This window comes from Myodes glareolus, chromosome 2 (genome assembly GCF_982192425.1).
Source record: "Myodes glareolus chromosome 2, mMyoGla1.1, whole genome shotgun sequence".
In the NCBI taxonomy this organism is placed as follows: domain Eukaryota; kingdom Metazoa; phylum Chordata; class Mammalia; order Rodentia; family Cricetidae; genus Myodes; species Myodes glareolus.
Genome location: NC_142027.1, coordinates 9,244,929 through 9,268,878, shown reverse-complemented (window position 1 = coordinate 9,268,878; position 23,950 = coordinate 9,244,929). Strand labels below are relative to the sequence as shown.

The window sequence follows — 23,950 nt, the reverse complement described above, 5'->3', positions numbered from 1 at the left end:
CTTTCTGCTAAAAAGGTTCAAAGTTTAGTATGTACTTTGGGTCTATTAAAGAGAACAGAATTCAAAATAAATGGACAGATCCTCCAATTTTGGGTAGCGGGAGTCAGAAAGCGGGGTAGGTGGGGCTTGGGTGTTCCCAGGTCTCCAGAAGGATGGTCCCGGAGGTCCCTGGCTACGCCTGGAGGTCGGTTCAGTGGAGTGTGGCCGAGGCCTCCGCTGCAGGGTGCTAGGCTGGAAATGGGGGTGCTGAGCTGGAGCGGGGGACCGTGGTTCCCGGGAACACCCGGGAAAGTCCCGCGGGCAGGGCGGAGGCGGGGCGCGGGCGGGGCTGGGCGGCTCTGCGGCCCGGCTGGGAAGAGGCGGCGCTCGGCTCGCCATGGCCGCCGCGGTACCGGTCTGAGCGGCGTCCACCCCGCGGTCCCGGGCCGCCCGGGCCATGCGGCCTCCGCCGCTGTGGCTGCTGTGGCTGCTGTGGCTGCTGTGGCTGCTGCTCGGTGACCTCGGCGCCACTGCGCCTCCGCTAGGTAAGCGAGGCCCTGAACCCCGGCCCCCGAGGACTCGGCGGGTGTCGCGTCCACGCGTGGGTGACACCGGGAGCTTGCACCGGGAGGGCGCAGGGTGGAGGGGTCTGCAGCGGGTCCCGATCTGCGGGCGTCCGCGATCGGGCGGGGGGCCGACCCCGAGGAGTCTGCGGGAGGGAGCCGCCGTGAGTGTATGGGGGACCACGGGGAATTCCAGGCCTGGAGCTGAAGCCCGAGGTCTAGGTCTCTGTTGGCTGCTTGGTGCCTGGGAGAGCAGCTGAAGGGCAAGGACCAACATTGGCTTTGGGGAGCCTATAAAATCCTGGTACTCAGTTTCTTGGGGTCTTATAAATGAGGAACAGAAATATCCGTGTCCCCTGCAGTGTCTGAGGACAGGGGATCCCGTTGAGCCTGACTTTGAATTCCAACTCTGCCCTGTCCCACCCAGATAGCCCTTTACCTAAACTCAACCTCCTGCCTCGGTCACAACCTGACTATATTTATGATCCAGGAATCAAAATCAATGAAAGAAGACCTCACTGACCAAGAACATTCTGTGTATTTGTATATGCTCTGCTGGGTTCTTTCCCATGCAGAGATCATATCAAAGCCCAGGTAGCTGGTGCATGGTGCATGTCTGTGAAAAAAAAACAAAAATCAAAAAACAAAAACAAACAAAACCCACAGATCTCAGGTTGAGAAAGGAGGGTCCTGTAGTTTCCAGGCCAGTGTAGGCTACTCGCAGCCAGCCCTGCTTTTGTTGTTGTTTGTTTGTTTTTAATAAGTTATTTAATTTTATTTTATGTGCATTGGTGTGGGGGTGTCAGATCCCCTGGGAGTGGAGTCATAGACATTTGTGAACTGCCGTGTGGGTGTTTGGAATTGAACTTGGGTCCTCTGGAAGAGCAGCCAGTGCTCTTAACCTCTCCAGTCCCCCCCCTTTTTTTAACATTCCCTATTTTGTTCTTTGATTTGCTTTTTTTTTTTTTAAAGTTTGGCCATTAGTTAAGTAATCTCATGAATTAGGAAGCTCTGGGGAGTTGGACCTTCTCATTGCATCCCTGGGCCTTAAGTTCCCTGTCTCCCTAAGGGCAGAGATTCTCACAGAGGGATGCATGCTGGTTACATGGTTAACTTCTTCTTCTCATGGAGTCAGACAAATGGTTTAAACCCAGACTCTAATGTTCCCCAATTTTGCCTTGATCAGTCTCTGACTGTCCCTCCCTAGATCTCCTTTGCAAGAGAGCCTGTGATTGTCCAAATTGTGTGTGATGGACAAGTGGTGGTGTGGGCTGGGGCCACAGAGGGTGTCTGTGAACTGTTTGTAACTCCTGTGCTGTGAGTTCAGAGGTTGATAGAAATATTTAGAAACTTTACAACTGATGTCGTGGAACATTATCATTTTCTAATGATTAACTTTTATTATATTCCATAAAAGTTTTGGTCTGTAGCTTCTTGACAACAAACTGGATCCTTAGGTCTTTTGAACGTGGGAGCCCTTTGTGCAAATCTCTTAGTCTCTCATACAAGTATTTTAACAAGTAACAATTTGAAACTTTCATACTTTCTTATGAAAAAGACTTACTGGGACAAATATTAAAAACAAAAACAAAAAACCCCTGTAGATCAGTGGTGGCTTACACCTTTACTCCCAGCATCCAGGAGGCAGAGGCAGGTGGGTGTCTGAGTTCAAAGCTAGCCTGGTCTACAGAGCGAGTTCCAGGACAGCCAGTGTTACACAGAGAAACCCTGTCTGGGAGCTTTTAGTCACAATGCAAAGTAAAAATATTAACGGTGATCCTGAAGCCAGCAAGTAATGGGACGGAAGAGTCCCATACTGTTCCATAGGTTACAAATGGCTTTCTTAGGTTGCTTTTAATGATGTCTAGGTGTTTTACCTGCATGTGTGTATGTGCACCACTGAGGTGGACGGTTCCTGTAGAGGCCAAAAGGGGGCACCAGATCTCCCAGAACTGGAGTTAAAACAACAGTTGTGAGCTTCTGTGTAGGTGCTGGGACTCTATTGATGGAGTAGCAAGTAGCAACTTAAATGCTGAACCATCTCTCCAGCCCACAGACACAAGGCTTTGAAAGGAAGGTTTATAATATCAAACCCTTCCAGTGAGTTCAAGGGTAGCATAAAAATATTGGACCTAAAACAGTCCATGGTTGCTGTCCATTGCTTTGTTAATTGGCAGCTGTTTGCTGTAGATCAGAAGAACAAAGCAAAACAGACAAAAAAAAAAAAAAGCAGAGAGCATGAAAATCCTTTAGTTACTTAATCATCGGCCTTGAAGAATGGAAGCTTCCGCTCATACTGTGGACTGGCTGTGTGTGTGTGTGTGTGTGTGTGTGTGTGTGGTGCGTGTGAGAGTACAAGGACTTCATTGCCATCGTTTCCAAGCTTGGAGGAATGCCTAGTGACTGTGTTAGCCACTGACAAGGACAGTAAGTCCCAGACAATCTAAAAGCCATTGGAAAGGAATGGGTGTTAGGGAGTCTCCTGTCTGGGTGCCGTCTCTGAGGGAAAACTGTCTTGTAGCTAGATAAAAGATAATGCCAGCTCCGTTTATTGAAGCAAGCTGCTAAGCTTTGTGTACATTTTCTCTCTTTGTTTTCAACTGTTCTTTTGAAGTAGGTAATCTTCAAATTATCTGGGAGGCTGGGGGAGGGGAACCAACCAGACAAAACAAACAAAAAATGACTTGCTCTTGGGGGTTTACTAAAAAAGGGTAACTTCCTGGTTTCTTTATTGTCACATTTAAGGTGCTGGAGGTAAGATCGTGGCATTAGTCATGATTCACACGAGGCTGACCAGGAGGCAGAGAGAGCCAGGGAGTGGCTGTAACTTTCAAAAGCTGGTCTCTGTTGGCCTACTCCCCGTAGTCAGCCCCTCATTACAGGGCTGGTACAATATTCAGTGGCTCTGCCCTGTTACAGGCCAGATTAGAATGCCTTCTTGCCTAAGATGCCAGTGTCCTGTGACTGTTAGGCTGCATGAGAAGTGGCAGGTCCTTAGGCACAGGATTTTAGAACAGAGATGATTTTGGCATATCTGGTTCTGTCCGGTATGATTTTGGCTTATCTGGTTATGTCCGGTACGATTTTGGCATATCTGGTTATGTCCAGTACAATTTTGGTGTATCTGGTTATTTCCGGTATGATTTTGGCGTTTCTGGTCATGTCCAATACAATTTTGGCATATCTGGTTCTGTCCGGTATGATTTTGGCATGTCTGGTTATGTCCAGTACGATTTTGGTGTATCTGGTTATGTCTGGTACGATTTTGGCGTTTCTGATTATGTCCAGTACAATTTTGGCATATCTGGTTCTGTCCGGTATGATTTTGGCTTATCTGGTTATGTCCAGTACGATTTTGGCATATCTGGTTATGTCCAGTACAATTTTGGCATATCTGGTTATGTCCGGTATGATTTTGGCGTTTCTGGTTATGTCCAATACAATTTTGGCATATCTGGTTATGTCCGGTATGATTTTGGCATATCTGGTTATGTCCAGTACGATTTTGGTGTATCTGGTTATGTCTGGTACGATTTTGGCGTTTCTGATTATGTCCAGTACAATTTTGGCATATCTGGTTCTGTCCGGTATGATTTTGGCTTATCTGGTTATGTCCAGTACGATTTTGGCATATCTGGTTATGTCCGGTATGATTTTGGTGTATCTGGTTATGTCCGGTATGATTTTGGCGTATCTGGTTATGCCCAGTATAATCACCCGGGAGACTGTTTCAGCAGAGTCTAGCCAGGGTAAGGGGACAAAGTCTTCCACTTGCTGCTCCTAGGCCCATGACCTTTGCCCCTGAAACACCTGCCACACTCTGACCTACTGAACTGTAAGATAATGTTTATTGTTTCATGCTGCCATGTTGGTGGTTATTTGCTGCAGGAACAATAGGAAACCAATGTGGTCCCCATGGGTGGGTGCAGGGGCTTCAAAGACAGGGAGCTCCTACCCGGTAAGTGCCCAGACCCTGGGACGGTGAGCAGAGCTCCACTCTGTCTTCCTTCTCCGTGTGCCCGTGACACTGAGTCACGAAGCACCGTGGTAAGAAGCGATAGTTGGGTGAAGTCTGCTTGAGTGTGCCCTCTGCACCTTGGTCCCAGGTCCTTCCACCCTGCCTCCCTGCCCCACCCCTGTGATGGGCCTGGGATCCAAACACCTGAGACTTCACATATACTTAGAAATAGGTTAGCCAGGCGGGGGATGCAGCCACAGCCCAGCTGCCAGTGGCAGCCTTTCTCACGCACTTTCCCCATTAGGATGGACTGAAATTCCCTCAACCGGGAGCCAGACTCTGCCAGATAGTTTGGTTATAGTGACATAAAAGTGACTAACACAGATCTTTGGAACCATCCGGAGAAGTCTCTCACCCAGAATCGTTAGCACCCTTGCCCTGGCCTGTGAGATGAGACAAAACCGTGAGCTCAAACACAAAGTAAGCAAGGAAGAGAGAGTCTGGGCTTGGCATGGGTTCCAAGTGGAAGGGCGCAACGCTCATTCCCATGTCTTCTGTGTCTGTTGTTCCAGACCCCAGGAGAAAACACTCCCAAAACCAGCAACACCTCACCTTTTCAAAGTGCGTGCTCTAGTGTTGAGGGGACAGACTTGGAGTGCCGCTGGTGGGACAGGCCTACACATCAAATGAACTCCCTCCTTCCTCAGGAGGGCCCGATTAAGAGTGCACACACCTTCGATCCCAGCACTGGGAGGCAGAGGTGAGCCCAGCCTGAAACAATGACAAAGAAACCCAGGCATCTAGTCCTAAAGTCTATGCTTTCTGACCACCCTGGTGTGAGGGACTCAGGTGGGAACTGCACTTTGGGGCAGGTTTGCAAGTTGACATGTTCCTGGTGGTCACTGTGCTGAGGCTGTGACTGAGCAGACCAGGAGGAGGCTTGCTGGAGAGGGAAGGGCAGAACTAGGTCCCAAGGACAGTGTGCTAAGCGTTTCCCAGGGGCAAACCGGGCTGGAGTGGAGAGGATGAAGTTCAAGGATGGGCCCTCCAGGCCGTGAAGAGGGCTGTTTGGTAAAGTGGCTTATGATATGTGGATTAATCTCTGGCACTTCCTGGTGGAGTTCACAGTCCTGAGACTCATTTTCTTCAGTGACTATAACAAGATAAGGATTTCCAAGGCGGCCCTAGTGGAGACACAGCTGTGCTCGGTGACCTTTCGTACGCCTAGTCTGAAAACTCCCTCTTGCCCAGAGATTATCTTTTTGTTGCTGGTTTTTGTTTTGTTTTGTTTTTTGAGTTTCTGGACATCAGACTCAGGGCTTTGGGCCCACTAGGCAGATGCTGTACCATGAGCTCCATCCTCCAGTCCTAACAAGTGTATAAAGCGAGGAGCAGCCTGCTCTCAGCTGTGGGTGAGGCGTACGCTTTGTTGTAGATATGAGAGAGAATACAGCTAGAGACGTCTGGAGGAGTCCAGAGCAGGGAGAGAAAGCAGTAAACATGGCCAGCAGATTAGACCAGGCTATGAGAAGAGCAAGAAAGGGGGGAGAGGGAGAAGGGGAGATGGCAGAGGGGCCCAGAAAGCGCATGGGTGAAATGGCAGGTTATATAGAAATAAGGAGCTGGGGAAAGGGAAGCCCACCAGCGGGCTGGGTAGGGGTGGAGTGAGAAGAGCTGAGAGGAGCCACAGGTACTGAGTGAGCCTGGAGGCCAGCAGACACTTCCATGTGCTAATAGGCACCACAGTTAGCCCTTTATCCTGAGTTGCTTTGGAACCTGAGAACCTCCTGTGTGGGCAGAGCAAGGTTCGCCATAGCTTGGGTCCTTTGGTGTTCCTTTTCTTAGATGGGTGTTTAGATTGGGAAGATCCGTGTCCCAGGCGGCGACCTGCAAATGTGTGAGATGGTGAGGGGTATGGCAGGCAGGGTAATGGGCCGGTTTCAAACACTTGACCTCCAGAATGATGATAAACGATACATGTGATGAGATCACATGTGATGAGATGATAAATGATAGATGACACCTGGGTTGCTTAAAGCTCTCGCATTTGGGGTGGTAAGCACAGCAGCGACAGGGCCCCGGTGCAGGCAGGCGGAGCGCGTCCCTGAGATTCCTCGCTGGGCGCCTGACCGCAGTGAGCTGAACCGGTCTGTCCTCTGCCACGCTACTTCTCCTGGCTGGCTCTGGTGCAGGTTCTCTTGCGGCCCCGCGTGAATGGGCAGCAGTGTTGAAGGAAGAGTTAGGCCGAAGGCAGCGGAGCTCGCAGAGGTAGAGGCACTCGACACTCCGTACTCCGTAACTAGACAGGGGCTGCAGCCCGGTGGCAGGAGGTGCGGTGTGCCGCGGCGGGCGTAGGGGTGGGTGGGGTGGGGGTGGGGGGCCGGGTCTGGAAGCGCTTTCGGAAAACATGTGGTTTGAGTTTCCGGCTTTGAATTCTGGAGCGGTCTGTTTTTCTTTCCACCTTCTGAATATTTCTCATTAATCTTTCTCGATCAGAGAAAGTGTTATGATCTCTTTAGAGAGAAGGTTTCAGCGTTCTCAGACTCCAGCCCCGCCTGCAGAGGGAGTATCTGTCTGACGGAATGGGTTGGTACTGGTTTGTCACCCCAGGAGGGGAAATCTGCTAGCTCAAGAGAATGCTTTATTTTGTTATCTGGGGCTCTCAAAAGCTGGGAGGCGAACTGAGAGCGCATCTCCTCATCTGTGGCCTGGAACCTGGGTTTTAGCACGCTGTGCTGAGGTGTCTGGAGGAGCAGGTGATGTCGCGTGCCTTTGGCGGTCGCCTGCCTGATGTGGGGCCTCTGTATCTTCACATACATGCAGGGTCATCTTGGTACCCTGCCTGCTCCTGTTAGCTCCTCACCGACAGAATCTTTACCCAAGCTCTATGGGGCGTCCCACTATTGGTCGGGGTTAGGTTATTCCTGTAGGAAAATGGAGGCTTGGGCAACCCAGAGTCAAGCACAGTCACAGATGGTAGATCTCAAATCCCGGTGGAGCCAGGCTGTGGTTCCCACCACCTGCTCTACCAGCTGGAGCCCGCAGGTGAAGGGTGGCCTCAAACACTTCTCCCACTGTCCCTAGTGTCGCCCTCACAATCAGACCCAGAGGGTGTGCCAGGAGAACAGGCACCCCTGGTCCTGAACTGTGAGGAGGGCTGTATTGAATAAATGCTTTGATGACATGCTCTGAAATGTTTTGTAACTGAGCGTTCTCTTATGCAGTCTTCCTCTTCTCTCCCTGCCCATTCCCCCTCTCATGTCTTGTTCACCTCTTCCCCCCTCTCCTTCCCTACCCACCCTCACCCCCCTCCTAATTCCGTTTGCCCCATCCCCCTCATTCCCTATCTACCCCATCCTCTCTCATTCCCTATCTGCCCCATTCCCGCCCTCATTCCCTATCTACCCCATCCCCCCTCATTCCCTATCTGCCCCATTCCCCCCCTCATTCCCTATCTACCCCATCCCCCCTCATTCCCTATCTGCCCCATCCCCCCTCATTCCCTATCTACCCCATCCCCTCTCATTCCCTATCTGCCCCATCCTCTCTCATTCCCTATCTCCCCCATTCCCTATCTGCCCCACCCCCTCATTTCCGGTTCCTCTCAAGACTCTTTTTCCCAGCTTGCTGCTCCTCAGCACCTGAACCTTCACCTGTACAATGACGAGCAGATTCTGAGTTGGGCGCCGTCACCCCCCACCAACGACACGAGACCAGTGGTTTACCAGGTGGAGTATAAATTGTAAGTTTATAATTTATGTTAACTTAAATATCTTTAAGTTATATTTCTATGTTCTATGAGTATCCTTGCTGGGAGTAGTGGAGTCAGCGGGGCTGTCGAGAGCCTGTGGATGGCCGGTATTTCTCTCGTGCATTTAAGAGCTCCGAGGACCGAGCTCTAACCTCCCACCCACCAGAGGTCCGTTCAAGTGTGTCTGGTGGTCCGGCTGAGAACACTGGCTGCTGTATACCCTCCCTTCCTGATGAAAGTTAACCCCTTTGCTCTCTTCACAGTGAGAGCTGACTTCCGCCTAGGAAAAGGAAGGGGCGGCTTTCAGGTTTAAAAACCTCAAAGTCCAAATTCAGCCTACGAAGGAATTTACTCTGCAGACTACAATGAATTCTCGGTTTCTCACCTGGTTTTTCTGTTTTGAATGATCGCCCTTTGTTCTGCCTCTCACCTCCTTTGCCTGTCTCTCCGTTGTTGGCACTTGCTGTGCACTGGGAGAGTGTGCTCAGTTAAATGGTTTGGTTTTGGTTTTGTCACATAAGCCGATTGAAGATCACGGCGAAGTCACTGCACACGTACCACATTAAACAAACTTGTCTGTTTGTATATTTTGAGACAAGCATTTGTTTTGCTCATGTAGCTCCGGAACTATAGATCCTCCTGCCTCAGCCTCCTGAGTAACTGAGATTCTAGTCCAATACCACTGTACTACTGAACTTTGTGGAAAATGTTTCCATAGAGCTTCATAGTCTAGAGTAGCTTGTTTGACTCTTAAGTCATGTGTGTCTGTGTGCATATGTGTGTGTGTGCGTGTAGTTTCATAGTCTAGAGTAGCTTGTTTTGACTCTTAAGTCATGTGTGTCTGTGTGCATATTTGTGTGTGTGTGTGTGTAGTTTCATAGTCTAGAGTAGCTTGTTTGACTCTAAGTCATATGTGCGTGCTTGTGCATGTGCATTACCTGTGTGTGTATGTGTGTGTGTGTATGTGTCGGGGAGGGGGCATCTGGAGGCAGAGAGCATGTCCAAGTGCCTTCATTAGTTCTCATTCCCCATTTTTGTGTTTTTTGAGAGAGGGTTTCTTTGTAGCTTTGGAGTCTGTCCTGCAACTAGCTCTTGTAGACCAGGCTAGCTTCAAACTCACAGAGATCCGCCTGCCTCTGCCTCCCTTATTGTTTGAGTCTCTCATTGAACCTGAAGCTCTCCCATTCAGCTAGATGGGCTGACCAGGGATCTATCTGTGTCTGTGTCCGGCCCTCTTGCCCACTGCATTGACGGTTTTACAGGTTCACTTGGGTGCTCAGGTCTAAACCCACGTCTGTGAGCTGTCATTTAATGGTAACCATTTCCCCAGCCCCCATCCTTCCTTTCTTTCTGATAAACATTTTGTAGCCTTTCATCAGGGGTTGAGGTTGGTTTTATTAAAAAGAAAAGAAGCAGTAGATGACAAAATCTACAGGAAACACAGTGGGGGATTGTAAAGTTTAAATAGTAGGTCACAGATAGCAGCCACCAGGCTGTATGGCCCTAGTGTTTAATCCTTAAAAGCGAGTAAACATTAGTAGCCAACGTTATAGAATCTGGAGGGTTTTGCTGTATCAACAGCAAAAGCATGCTGTCCTCCGTTGGTCTTGGAGGCCTGGTCACAGCTTGCTGCCGGGCTCACGGAGACCTGCCCTGGCGCCGCCCGCTCAGAATGTTTGTTTCTCTGAGTGCTCTAGCAGTGCATGCTCTCTATAGGACACGCAGAAGCACAGCGAGCATCACAGCCTGCTGATCTCCGCGCGTAGGGAACGGGCACACCCACACCTAGCCTGTGGGGGGGCGGGGCAGAGAAAACAAGGATAGCAAAGCCTTAATCAGACCGGCTTCTCGGGAGGAAGCATCGGTAGGCACTTCCGGTTCCCATCATGCCACTTCAGGCCCTCAGTCCTGAAAGCTGAGAGAGGGTCAGCAAGGGAGGAGTGTCCTGAGTGTGAAACACGGAAGAGGGTGGTGTTAAAGGCTGGAGGAGCGCTAACTTGGGATGCCCTAAGTGGTAGAAGTAGTTCTGACAAACATTTGCTTGTTGAGCACGGGGTACTTGTTCGAGTGCTTTTCTTACATCTCAGTCTTCCTCCTAAGTCCAGGAAGCAGATGCTATAGTTGAGCCTTCCCCTAAAAAAAGAAAGGAAGGAAGGAAGGAAGGAAGGAAGGAAGGAAGGAAGGAAGGAAGGAAGAAAATATATACACATGCATGCACACATATAAACACATTTCTTATTATTTAATTTTTTTGTGTGCACTGAGAAGGCACAGATGCCATAGCTGATGTGTGGAAGTCAGGACAGCTCGCCAGAGTTGGTTCTCCTCCTCCACCATGTGGATCCTGGGGAGTGGACTCAAGCTAACAGACTTGGCAGCAAGCCCCTTCCCCCACCAAGCTGTTTCTGGCCTGATTCTTCTCTTTGAGATAAGGAGACTGAGGAACTGTGTTAAGAAACTAGAATTTAGGTGGGCGGTGGCGGTGCACACCTTTAATCCAGCATTTGGGTGGTTGAGGCAGGTGGATCTCTGTGAGTTCCAGGACAGCCAGCGCCATACAGAGAAACCCTGTCTTGAAGAAAAAAAACAAAAAGATAGAAAATAGATACTAGAATTTGATACAGGATATCTGTATCCAGGTGCTAAGCATTAAACTGCAATGTAATACACATTTTCATAAATACCGTTGCTTTTTTTTTAAAAAAAAACAAAAAGATTTTCTAGGGGCTGGCAAAATGGCTCAGCTGGGGGCTGGAGAGATGGCTCAGAGGTTAGGAGCATTGCCTGCTCTTCCAAAGGTCCCTGAGTTCAATTCCCAGCAACCACATGGTGGCTCACAACCATCTGTAATGGAGTCTGGTGCCCTCTTCTGGCCTGCAGGCATGCACACAGACAGAATATTGTATACATAATAAATAAATAAATATTAAAAAAAAAATGACTCAGCTGGTAAACACTTGCTGCCAGGTCTGATCCCCCAGGACCCACTAAGGCTACTGCAAGGTGTCTTCTGACCTCCACACACTCTGCCACACATGTGTCCACACACATCAGACACCAGTAAATAAGTAAATGCATGTGAAATTTTAAAATAATAATTAAAAAACAAGTTTTCTAGCCAGGCACGGTGACATGTAACTGTAATGCTCACGCTTGGAGGCAGATGAATTGCACGCTTCAAGTCAGCCTGGGTTTCACAGCAACACTGTGTCTCAAACAAAGTAAATCAATTAAACAAAGGGCAAATGCAAAAGCATGTCTTCTGGGCTGTTAATGCTGGTAGAGCGTATGTCTCACTTACATAAGGCCCAGGGGTTGAGGCTGCCCCAGTTTTATTTCTGTTGGTGTGATAAAAATACCCTGACTAAAGGACCTTCGTGAAATAGGTTTGTTGTAGTTCAGCGGTACTGTCTGTCACAGCGGCGGAGGGGAGCGCCCCGTGCACATCACATCCACAGTCAGGAGCAGAGGGTGGATGCTCGCTGCCGGTGCTCACCTCACATCTCCATCTTACACGTCCAGGACCAAACTCAGAGCGGTGCTGCCCGCAGTGTGCTGGACGATCCTCCCAGTCACGTGCACACGCCAGCCTGATACAGACAATGCCCTTGTTGAGACTTCCCTGGAAAGTCTAGACTGTACCAGGTTGTCGGTTAAAATTAACCATCACAGATGCCCAGCACGCTCACACACAAAATGCTAGGTAATTTCTGTAACAGAAGGCCAAGATGAGTCAGCGCCCAGAGGCTGGAATGAGTCATCTGGCTACTAAAGCTCAGACCGGTTTGATGGGGTCTGGCGAGGACCTACGGCCTGTTAGGTTCATTAGTCACTGAAATGAAACAAAATCGTCTCATTGTTACCTTCCCCACGGAAAGGGGTTCCTTCCCTCAGAGCTCCTATTCCCCCATAAGGCTCTCTTCCAGGAAACATTTTTAAAAAGTTGTTCTGAGATGGGAACAAGGTTAGCAGACCGTGGGTGGCGGGGGGGGGGGGGGGGGGGGGGGGGGGGGGGGGGGGGGAGCAGAGGAGTACCTAATCACCTGGTGAGTCAGGGAATGTGAGATATAGGGCCTGCTCCTCCAAATTCAGCCGCTGACGGAATGGGATTGGCAGACTGGAGGCTAGAAAGTGCTTGTTCTGAGCGGGGGTTCCTGTTGTTCAGGATCCTTCTCTTCCTAGGCTCTGAGGCCCTGGGAAGCTCATGTGTACATGAAGCTCCCTTGGGAACCCTGGTCAGACATTTCAAAATGGCAGACGTATAGACAACAACATGCCTACCAGCTCACAGACATATAGACAAAGTGTGTTCCCCCAAAGTGTGGTCCAAAGGGACCTTTTTTTTTTCCTTTCTCTCTTTTTTTCTTGCTTCTTACTCCCCCTCCTCGTCCTACTTTTGAAGACAGGGTCTCCCTATGTGTTGCAGACTGGTCTGAAACTCATGTAACCCAGGCTGACCTCAAGTTCATAATCCGTGTGTCATGGCCTCTAGAAAACTAGAATTCTTGCCAGACGGTGGTGGTGGCACACACCTTTAATCCCAGCATTCAAGTGGCAGAGGCAGGCGGATCTCTGTGAGTTCAAGGTTCTACAGAGCAAGTTCCAGGACAGGCCCAAACCTACAGAGAAACCCTGTCTCGAAAAACAAAACAAAACAAAACAACAACCCCCCCCCCAAAAAAAAAGGAAGGAAGGAAGAAAAGAGAAACTAGAACTCCTGGTGTGGGCCAGCATACCAGGTTTCAGTGGGGGTTTGGGGTTGGGGGAGAAATAAAGAACTGATACACGGACCAGAGAGATAGCTTAGGGAAAGGCCCTTACTGCCAAGCCTGAGAACCTGGGTTCAAGTCCCTGGGACCCACAGAGTGAAACCGAGAACTGTTCTACACATGTTGTCCTCTGACTTCCATGTGTGCTGTGGTACACATACACACAGAAATAGATGTAAAATGTAAAGAACTTATACATGGGGCTAGAGAGATAGCTCAGTGCTCCTAACACCCAAATGGCAGCTCACAGCTGGCCGTAACTCCAGTTCCAGGGGATCCAATCCCCTTTTCTGCCCCTCCTCGGGCACCTGGATGCAGACGGAATACATGAACGCTCAAAAGCACATAAAAATAAAACAGAATTTTTTTAAAAAAAAAAAAACCTGTTACATTCTATAGCATGAATAGGCCTGTCATGGGTAGCCACATGATATGGTTCCATTCAGAATGAGGGAACCTGTGGAGACAGAGAGTACATCAGTTGTCGCCTGTGACTGGGGCACCAGGTTGAGGAAAAATGGAGCATTCTTATCAATGGATACCAGGTGGGGTGGGTTTTTTGTTTGTTTGTTTGTTTGTTTTTTTGGTTTGTTTTGTTTTTTGGTGTGGGGGATAGCAACATATTTTAAAATTTGACCATAGTGGTAGCTGACTACCCTAAAATCATTGTGTTGAGTAAATCTAAGTAGGGACGGCATAGGAACTAATCCTTAGTAAACAGTATACCTGACCTTTGCCAAAAGGAGAAATGATTGTGGCTATTTTGTGGAAAACAATGTTTCTGAAGAACGGTGGATTGAAATCTTGTTTTCTTTCCCAGCATTTCTGGCTCTTGGAATAAAGTCAAGGACGTGAATTGTACGGACATCACAGAGACGAAGTGTGACTTCACAGGAGGTGGCGGCTTGAACAGTTTCACAGGTTTACGCCAAGTTTACTTGCGAGTTCGAGCCAAGCAAGGAAGCCTCACTTCTGAGTGGGTCACCTTGAGCCAGTTCACGCACTATTGCGATGGTGAGAGGACTTGGGGAGACACCTTACAGGGGCTAGAGAGATGCTCCTGCAGAGGACCGTGCAGTATGAGGGGGCCGGCTTGTTGGGGTTTCCGTCCAGCTCGGTACCCCACAGCCGGCAAATCCCAAAGAGAAATCACATGCAGGACTCCATAAGGTTATAAACTGATTGACCCATTAGGTCAGGCTTCTTGTTAACTCTTATAACTTATGTTACCCCATTATCCTTATCTATATTAGCCACATGGCTCCGTACCTTTCTCAGCTGGGCAAGTTACATGCTGCCTCTTTGGTGGTCTGCACAGGAATGGCGGAGGGACCTTCCTCCTCCGTAGCCTTATTCTATTCTCATTGCCCTGCCTCTACTTCCTGTCTGGTTGACCCGCCTATACTTCCTGCCTGGCCAATCAGCGTTTTATTAAAATACATGATTGATAGAATACAGATAATTCTCCTGCACCATTTCCCTCTTTTTTTTTTTTAAACAAAGGAAAATACCCATAGTCCATTTGTTGGGAATGTGGGCGTAGTATTTCAGGCTACTTCCTGCTGGTTGGGGGCGCTGATGATCTTATGGGGACCTAAAGAAAATTTAGAGTTATAATCAAGTCCTGACTGGAGTATCCTGTGAGTCTTGAGCCTTGAATCCATTCTGGATGTAGAACTCAGACATCTGGGCCATCTGTTCCTACCGGAGATTGCTCAGGTGGTCTCCCTTGGCCAAAGATGATTTTTCTTAACTCTGAATAAATCCAGAGCCTCTCATTTTCTGTGGAAACAAAAGCAAAATCTCTTCTCCAAACTAACATACCTTTTGACTTCAGTTTTGAAGCCAAGGTATTTTCAAAATACCTATCTTGAGTTAGTTCAGCAGTATTTATAAACAAAAGTCTTTTAGCAGCTGTTGCTCCTTCCTCAGCAATCAAACAATTCAAAGAGAGCACAATAGCATACAGTATCAAGATTCTCTGTATATTTTCCATCTTTATGCAGCTTTATTTTAACCTCTATTTCTTTTATTTTTACTTTTACTTTTGGCTTTTTGAGACAGGTTCTCTGTATATATCTTTGTCCTGGAATAACTCTGTAGACCAGGCTGTCCTTGAACTCACAGAGATTCCTCTGTCTCTGCCTCCCCAGTGCTGGGCTCAAAGGTGTTTGCTACCACACCTTGAACTCACAGAGATCTGTCTGTCTCTGTCTCCCAGGCATTGGGATTAAAGGCGTGTGCTACCACACCTTGAAGTCACAGAGGTCAATCTCTACCTCTGTCCCTTGAAGTCACAGAGGTCAATATGCCTCTGCCTCCCAGGCATTGGGATTAAAGGTGTGTACCACCACACCCTATATCTCCCTATCTCCCTTTCTTTTTTTTTTATTTTTAATGACTTTAACCTTTTAGCCTGCATATATTTTTAACACACTGTAAACCATTTAGAGGTTTTCTTCGTCTTTGAATCTCTCTTTACTGTATATCTCTCTTTTTCTGACCACATGAGCCTAAAACCGTGGCTTTGACGGCTGGATCTAGGCCATTCCTTAGCTTTCCAGCCTCATGGCAGAGGTACTGCTGAAGCCATTTTTATTGCCACAACTCTGTGGCATTTCAAGGTCCTTGCTAGCAAGCAAGACACAGCATTCTGTTCACAGACCACACTCAGTCGGACTGCCTGCCTGCAAGAGTCAGAGATTGCCCTGGCAGGACAGTCCAGAAAACCAGCATTTTAAAACAGCGCAGCTTTTTTCCTGCTCCGGCTGAAAACCGAAAAGCATGCGTTCAGCTTTTCATCAACACTGTTTAAGTGCTTCGCAGCAGGACTTCTTAAAAGAGCTGCAAGGTTTTGCAGCTAAAGCTGAGTCAGGAAGCCTCTCTTAGATGAGAGCACTTGCTTGCCTCTAGCAAGCAGAGCAGACCCAAGAAATTGCTGCTACCAAGAAAACATGCTTTACTCTATTCTTTCCCAAACTTTCTCAGGCTTTCTGTGGATTCAGTTATCCACGTGGGTGCCATATGTAGCATGAGGGCTGGCTTGTTGGGGTTTCTGTCCCACCCAGTACCCCACATCCGGCAAGCCCAAAGAAAATCACACACAGGAGTCCATAAGGTTATAAACTGATTGGCCCATTAGGTCAGGCTTCTTGTTAACTCTTATAACTTATGTTACCCCATTATCCTTATCTACATTAGCCATAATGGCTCCATACCTTTCTCAGCTGGGCACGTTACATGCTGCCTGTTCGGTGGTCTGCACAGGAGTGGCAGAGGAACCTCCCTGCTTCCCAGAATTCTCCTGTTCTCATTGCATCACCTCTACTTCCTGTCTGACTTTCCCGTCTATACTGCCTGCCTGGCCAATCAGTGTTTTATTAAAATATGATTGACAGAATACAGATAATTCTCCCACACCAGGACCAGAGTTCAGTTTCTAGAGAGATGCTCCTGCAGAGGACCGGAGTTCAGTTTCTAGCATCCACAATGGAGAGCTCACAACTGCTTTAAACTCCAGCTCCAGGGCATCCAGTGTTATTCTTTGCTATCACTTTAAGAACTAACCACGCCCACCTCAGCCACTTCGACCCTCCCCTCGCCGCCATCTCTCTCTCTCTCTCTCTCTCTCTCTCTCTCTCTCTTTTTCTCTCGCATGTGTGTGTGTGTGTGGGTACGTGCACGCGCGTGTGTGTATGTGTGTGTGTATGTCTTTGTTTTATGTTTGTCTATATCTCCCCTTTTTAAGTAATAAATGTCTAGCTTTATATATAGCCTTATGTCCATTTACTTTGCCATTCACCGTATCCAGCCGCCTGACTCTGCCGCTCGCCCAGGGACCCTGTACTGCTCCGGCGGCAGCTTCTGCCTGGCTTGCAGGCTGCCCGGGCCATTATAACATATTCTTTTAAAAGAACAAAATCCAGCACCCTTTTCTGGCCTCCTTGGGCACCCACGCACCTACATAGAAATGAAAAAAGTAAAAGGATTAAATATATCTTTAAAAAGAAATGCTCTATGGTGCCCAGGTTTTCTTTTCAGTGCCTCTTCAGTGAGCAGTGTTGAACCTGCCCTAGGCCTTGGTCCTGGCCCTCATCCTAAGTAAGCGGAAGACAAATGGGTAGGGTCATGAGACTGCTGGCCCTGGAGGCTGATGCTAAAGGAAGGTGATTTGCCGCACCAGGCTCCAAACTGGACCTACCTCCTGGCTACTGTAAATACTGTTTCACTGGGAGTCAGCTGCACCCCTTTTTTGTTCTCTTTGCTGTGGGTCTGGAGAACAGGGATCTGCTGGACAGGTGCTGAAGGACAGTCCCCACCCACCCTACTGAGAGGGCACCCGCCTGTGTGTGTCGGTTCTCGTCACCCTTCCTGATCCGGCACACTGACACCCACACAGTCGCCAAGGGCATGGGTCCCACCTCTGCTTGTTATTCCTGCCTTTGAAGGTGGAGGTGGGATCCCCAGGTGGGGTCCTCAGAGAAAGCTAACAGTGAAGAAGGGGTGATCAAGCATGAGTCCTGCTATCAACTTCCTGCTGTCACAGGCACAAACACACAGGCATATGTGCATACTTACACACTTGAGTGTGCACACACGCGCACACATACACACACACACACGAAATCCAGGTATAAGACAATTAGCTATGTGACCACTGTCTAGATAGTTGATGCTGTATTAAACAGAGTTATTTATCTGGGCTAGCTTTTTATTGTTGTTTTGTTCTTTTGGTTTTCAAGACAGAGTTTCTCTGTGTAACCGCCCTGGCCATCCTGGAACTCACACTGTAGACCAGGCTGGCCTTGAACTCAGAGACCCACCTGCTTCTGCCTTCTGAGTGCTAGGACTAAAGGCGTGTGTCACCACCGTCCAGCTGGGCTAGGTTTTTTTAAAGATCCTGGGTAGCATGGCATATTTTATTGTACTACCGTAACAACACAAAAATATAATAAAAAATTTTAAGTGAAAATAAGTAAATAAATTCAACTAACTAAATAAAAATTCCCCCCCCAAAAAAAATCCAGAACTGTTAAACTCAGTTTATTGAAAAGTGAGCTGGGATAAGGGTGGCGCACGACTTTAATCCCAGCACTTGGGAGGCAGAGGCAGGAGAATCTCTGTGAGTTCAGGGCCAGCCTGGTCTCCACAATGAGTCCCAGGATAGCCAGGGCTGCACAAAGAAACCCCCTCTCAAAAACCAACAGTAAAAGAGAACCCAGTGATGGAGCAGTGTTACACTACACCCACACTCGGTCTGTTTTGCTTACACACGCACACACAAACACTATAGACTAGGATCTTCATGTGAGGGAGAACATGCATGCTTTTTCTTTCTGAGTTTGGGTCCTTCACTTAGTGCTGTGCTTTCCAGATCTACCGTTTTCTCTGCATACGTAAAGTCTTACACAGCTCTTCCCACTCTGGGTGAAAACTTGACCTCTGACTTAACTTCCTGCCCTATCTGTCTGGGATTCGGATGCTAGCCATGATTCTGGAAGCTTTGCTTACTCCCAAATGACTTCCTGCTGAGAGTCAGCACCTCAGCTACTGTAGTCCTGTAGAACCATGCTAGGCCACAGCCCTGAGATGTGCCAAGTGCAGATTCTTGTAGCTCGGCCTCTCCCTCCCTGGTGGGAGCCAGGAAACAACTTCCATGTGGTACTGATAGAAGCAGCTCAGAGGGTGTCAGCGGGGTGAATCCCGCACCTGCCAGAAGCCGTTTTGGGGCTACATGTGGGATCGCAGGGGTGTTCCTTCCACTTGGATGTTGGCTTCTCAGTAAACAGCACATTCGGAGCAGGCACTCAAATGAGTACAAGCCGTTGCTTATCTAAGTATAAACGTGTGTGTACCCAAACATACAGAAGTAGATGGTGCAGTCTGTAGATACATAGTACGCATATGCACCATCTACATGGGTATGTATCTCGAGTGTCTGTATGTTATTCATGTGAGTTTTTGTTTGTAATTCTATTTCAGTTACTGTTGGGCCTCCAAAAAACATCTCGGTGACCCCAGGAGAACGCTCCCTCATCATCCACTTCTCCCCTCCCTTTGATGTGACAACGGAAGCAACTTTTACGTATTGTGTCCATTACTGGGAAAAAATAGGAACCCAAAAGGCAAGAACTTTTCTCCTTTGTTTAGGGTTTCTTTTCTTTGGAGTTTCTGACTCAGAAGAAAGGCTTTCCACGTGACACAGGAAACCAGGGCCCCCTGTCTCCTGGAGCTTGACCCTGAGCCCGTTTTAATCCTCCTTGCTGTATACTGAGTCCTTCTCTGTGAGGGTCTGACCCATCTTTGGTGTCATGTATTCCTGTTGTCTGGTTCCATTTTAGGCTTTGCTGGTTTCTTGCCTGTAGTGGGTTTGCTGTATCTGGACTCTGGGGAGGTACAGTGACCTGTTTCCCTCCAAACCAGTTAGATAGTTAGAACTTACAGACGGTCAGAGATTTGTGATGTCACTTCAGTTACGGTCAGGCCACAAAAACCATGGGAGCAATCCCAGGACAAGGTCTCCTTGGCATCAGCTCTCTTCCCCCCTTGATGGGACCACTTTTGGCATGGACTACATGATCTGCAATGTCATGCAAGTGGTTTGAATGGTTTGCAAAAAGGCCCCATGCGTGACTAGGTGGGGATCACCTGGAAGGAAAAAGAACATCCAAGGATTAATGCTTCCACTATGGGACATCATCGCGGATGAGAGGGCACACATGGCACATTGTAGATGCTTTGATCAGTGTAAGCTGTGAGACAGATGTGGTCAACAAGAAGGCTGACAGGGACATCAGATCCAAGGGACCTTGTCAGCCTGAGACCATTGGGTCCAGCTATCTCCTGAGGACTTTAATACCCATGGTCACTTTGGCCAAAAGTATAAAGGGATCAGCAAATTTTACTTCAAATCAGAAGCTGTTTTGGAATTAAAGGGAAAACATCGTAGGATGTTTTTTCTCTGTTAAGATACAGATGTTCGTTTTATTGTTGAGGGTGTGTGTACATGTGTGTGTGTGTGTGTGTGTGTGTGTGCACAGGTATACCTATCCACGCTTATGTGTGTGGAGGACAGAGGTCAATGTCAAGTGACCTCTTCTGTTGTTCTCCACCTTATTTTGTTTTTGAGACAGGGTCTCTCTTTACACCCGGAGTTCACCACAGTGACTGGATGGCCACAGGGCTCCAAGGATCCGCCTGTCTCTGCTCCCCCGGTTCTGGGGCTACAGCCGAATGTCAGCATGCATGATTTTTACGTGGGTGGTGATGATCTGAACTCAGCTTCTTGTTACTGATTGCACAGCGAACATTGTGCTCACCCCAGCATCACCCCAGCCTAATGTATTAATTTTCTAGGAGAATTGTGTGTGTGTGTGTGTGTGTGTGTGTGTGGCTGGAGAGACAGCCATGGGTGCTGGGAACCGAACTCTTATATTTTTGGTTGTGGGCCTAGCCTTTAACGGCTGAGCCATCTCTCTAGCCCAGAGAATTCTTATCCTAGAAATTAGGATTTGTTAAGTTCTGGTTGCTGCACAAGGCTGACGAGAGCTGCCAGCCCTGCAGTCTTGTTACCAGTCGGCCGTGCTCACTGTGGATTTGAGGTACTAGAAAAGCTAGAAGCCACTGGCCCTGGCTGGCTGGCTCACCTGTGTGGCTGTGATACTGTCTACCCAGGTGAGCGGCCCTTTCAAGAAGAACTCCATTGTGTTGAACGATTTGAAGCCATCTAGCGTTTACTGTTTACAAATTGAGACGCAGCTGATTGTGAAAGTCGGAAATACCTGTCCACCTAGGTCTTCGTTCAGCAACGTATCTTGCCATGAAACAACAGAGAACAGTAAGGCATACCTTCATTTATCGGTCATGTGTTGTAAAAATGCTTCTCCTGAAATGGTGAAGACAGGCAGGCTGCGGGGTGGCAGGCGGGCAGGCTGTGCAGGGCAGCAAGCAGGCTGTGGGGCGGCAGGCGGTAGGAGCAGAGAGACCCAGAAGTGCGGTAGGAGCAGAGAGACCCAGAAGTGCTAACCTGAAAGTTTGATCATGTGACTAGGCTGAGTAACCTCCACAACATCCGGGACCCAGAAGTATGTCTGATTTGAGGTTTTCTTGTTTCAGATTTTGGGATATTTGCATATACATAATGAAGAGTCTTAGGAATGAGTTCCAAGTCTGAACTCAAAATTCCCTTATGTTTCATAGATACCTTATATAGCCTAAAGGAGGTTTTATATGATATTTTTAGTACACTGGTGTTTTTATTTTTATTGGGAATTTTTATTGCATTTGTGTGTGTGCGTGTGTGTCCAGATGAGTAGAGGTCAGAGGGCAGCTCTCTCCTGTCACCACATGGGTCTCCAGGATCACACTGAGCTCTGTCACGGGTAGGGACCAGTGCCTTTACTTACTGAGCCATCCCACTGCCCCACGTGCACTCATGCGTGCACTGTGAGCCATCACGTGAACCTGGATGAGGAGCTTTCCACATGTGATATCATGACAGGGCAGGTTTCTATTTTGAAATAGAATTTTTCAGACTTCACATTTTCAGATTGAAATTATTAATTTAAGTGCATAGGGCAAGGGCAGGAGAGGGGCTCCTGTCGGTTTTACTGGGACACGGATATGGCAAGCAGTGGCAGGGGCCCACGGACTGCGTTCGCCCTGCTCACATTTATGTCATTGTTTCTTAGCCTACACCAGCCAGCTAGCCATCGGGATCTCTGTGGGGATCTTTCTGGTGCTCACAGGTGCCTGCTTCTTCCTGTTCCTCAAATACCAGAGCCGGGTGAAATACTGGTTTCAAGCTCCCCCAAAGATCCCGGAACAAATAAAGGAGGTGAGTGCGCAGATTGGAAGCAGGTGACCCAGCAGGGCTCGGGCGCCCAAGCGCAGAGACTCGATTTTCAGTTGGTGGAGCTGAAAGCTGGGCAGGGTGGCACACACCTGAGATCCCAGCACCCACGTGGGAGGAGGCACTGACTCCCGAAGGTTGTCCTCTGCTCTCCATAGATGGGCACCGGCCCACACACGTAAATCCGCACACAATAAAGATGTCCAAGTCCATGTGAGCACGTGGCACCATGGAGTTGGGTTTAAAGGCTCCTTGCCCGACACTGTCAGAGAGTAGGGTCCTGATGGCCCCGAGGGGTTACTGGGCTCGTCCTGCCTCTCAGGTACAACCCTCAGAGGAGCTGAGTCTGGGTTCACCCCAGCTGTTTCTCTGGGACAGGAATCTAAGGTTTCGATGCACTCTTTTGGGAAAGAATGAAAAACTGCCAAAGGTCACTGATGTTCCCCTGAGAACAGAGACCGGTTTTGCTTCTGTGTCTGGGGTGTCACTGGTGGGTGTGACCCCGTTCCTCTTTCTGTTGGCCCTTAGCATTTGGTGTCTCTCAGCACTTCTGAGAGCGCAGGCAGAGCCTGAGAAACAGGACGAGTCTATAGCCAAGGACAAAAGGGGAAGTTGAGGGCTGTGAGACCTCTCTTCCTGTAGGACCCCCACCCCACCCCAGTGTACCCCAGGGCTGTTGCAAGTGGAAGGAGGGGCTCCAACGGTGCTTAGGGGCATTCCCTGCTCTGCCCTGTCACAGCTAAATGACAGCTGAAGGTTACATTTTCTGTTTTAGCGGGTGGGTAAGAGATGCATGCTGGATATAAAAGTCAGAGGACAATCTTCAGGAGCCGGTTCTCTCCTTTTATCATGGGGGTCCTGGGGATCAAACACAGATGGTCAGGCTTGGCAGCAAGCGCCCTTACCTAACAGGTCATCTCCCCATCAAATGTTACATTTTTGAAATGTTTTAAAGTCTATCATCCACAATGTGTACACTGAGGGCAGCCAGAAGTCCTACTTTTTCTGAGTTCTGCCCTTCGCGGTTATCATCAGATGAATATATTGGCCCTTAATTTTCACGTGGTTTGATTTGGTTTTGTTTTTTTATAGTGCTGGGGATGGAACCCAGGCCCCTGTACTTGCTACACGGAGCTACACCCCAGGCCTGCCTCTGGAGCCCCATTACAGTTATTACTGAGATGAGGGGTAAAGACAGGTGCATGCTGGGAATCAGGGCTGGGCGTGTGCCAAGGTAGACTGTGCGCTTACCATGTACCAGGTCCTGGGCTTGACCCCAGGCGTCACCATAGTAACAACAATATTGTCGGTGGCGGTATGTATTGGTTGACGGCGTACAGTTGCACGGGAATATCATGTAGCTGACTCTACCAACTGCAAGCAGAGACGCGGAGGCCTGGCTGATGAAGCTGTTTATAACCATTTTGTTTTGTAACCTTTCCTAGTACTTAAAGGACCCAGACCAACCCATCTTAGAAGTCTTGGACAAGGACAGTTCCCCAAAGGATGATGCCTGGGACTCTGTGTCCATCATTTCCTCTGCAGAAAAGGAGCAAGAGTGTGTGCTCCACACACTATGAGCCAGGGCACCAGTCCCTGCTTGCCCAGGAGGACCATGTGGGATGCTGCTGCCATTCTGCCTGGACTCTGCAGAGATCACACTGCCCCCACGGACTTCCGCCTCAGGAAGGCCTTTCATGGGAAAGATGGTGGACTATTGATTCTTTATGAGTTTTCTGGATCATACAAGTATCTAAAAGGATTCCACAGAGAAATATCTCAGGGAAAAAAACGTTTCTCTTAAACACTAAAAAGGCACACTGGCAGTAGGGCTGCCCTCCTTTCACTTTGGGAATGAGTTGTCCCAGCCATTCCTGCCTGTCACAAAGAGGGCCCTTAGTGTCCCCTTCAAGTCCAGAGTAATGGTCTAAATGTGATTATTGCCAGGCCCAGTGTTTGCCCAGCATGGAATGGCCTACGCTGCACCTCACACATGTAGAGATGATCAATTCTGTAAATAAAGTTGTGATAATTTAAGTTAGGATTTTTAAAGCTAGAAATAAAGGATTGTATATTGAA

General features: G+C 48.6%; 1 protein-coding gene across 3 annotated transcripts; it reads left to right on the top strand.

The window, feature by feature from the left end:
* Positions 1-364: 364 nt before the first annotated feature.
* On the top strand, positions 365-23,950 carry Ifngr2 (interferon gamma receptor 2). Of its 3 annotated transcripts, none has more exons than XM_085685772.2 (7): positions 365-524; positions 8,110-8,242; positions 13,841-14,034; positions 19,003-19,145; positions 20,695-20,857; positions 21,711-21,856; positions 22,964-23,251. In XM_085685772.2, exons 1-7 carry the CDS (start codon positions 437-439, stop codon positions 23,054-23,056), a joined length of 960 nt encoding a protein of 319 aa, XP_085541898.2. In that variant the 5' UTR covers positions 365-436; the 3' UTR covers positions 23,057-23,251. The 3 variants fall into 3 exon arrangements, with proteins under 3 accessions (XP_085541898.2, XP_048278678.3, XP_085541899.1); XM_048422721.3 differs by lacking the exon at positions 22,964-23,251 and adding an exon at positions 23,317-23,950 and having other exon boundaries at positions 366-524; XM_085685773.2 differs by lacking the exons at positions 365-524; positions 22,964-23,251 and adding exons at positions 7,068-7,086; positions 23,317-23,950.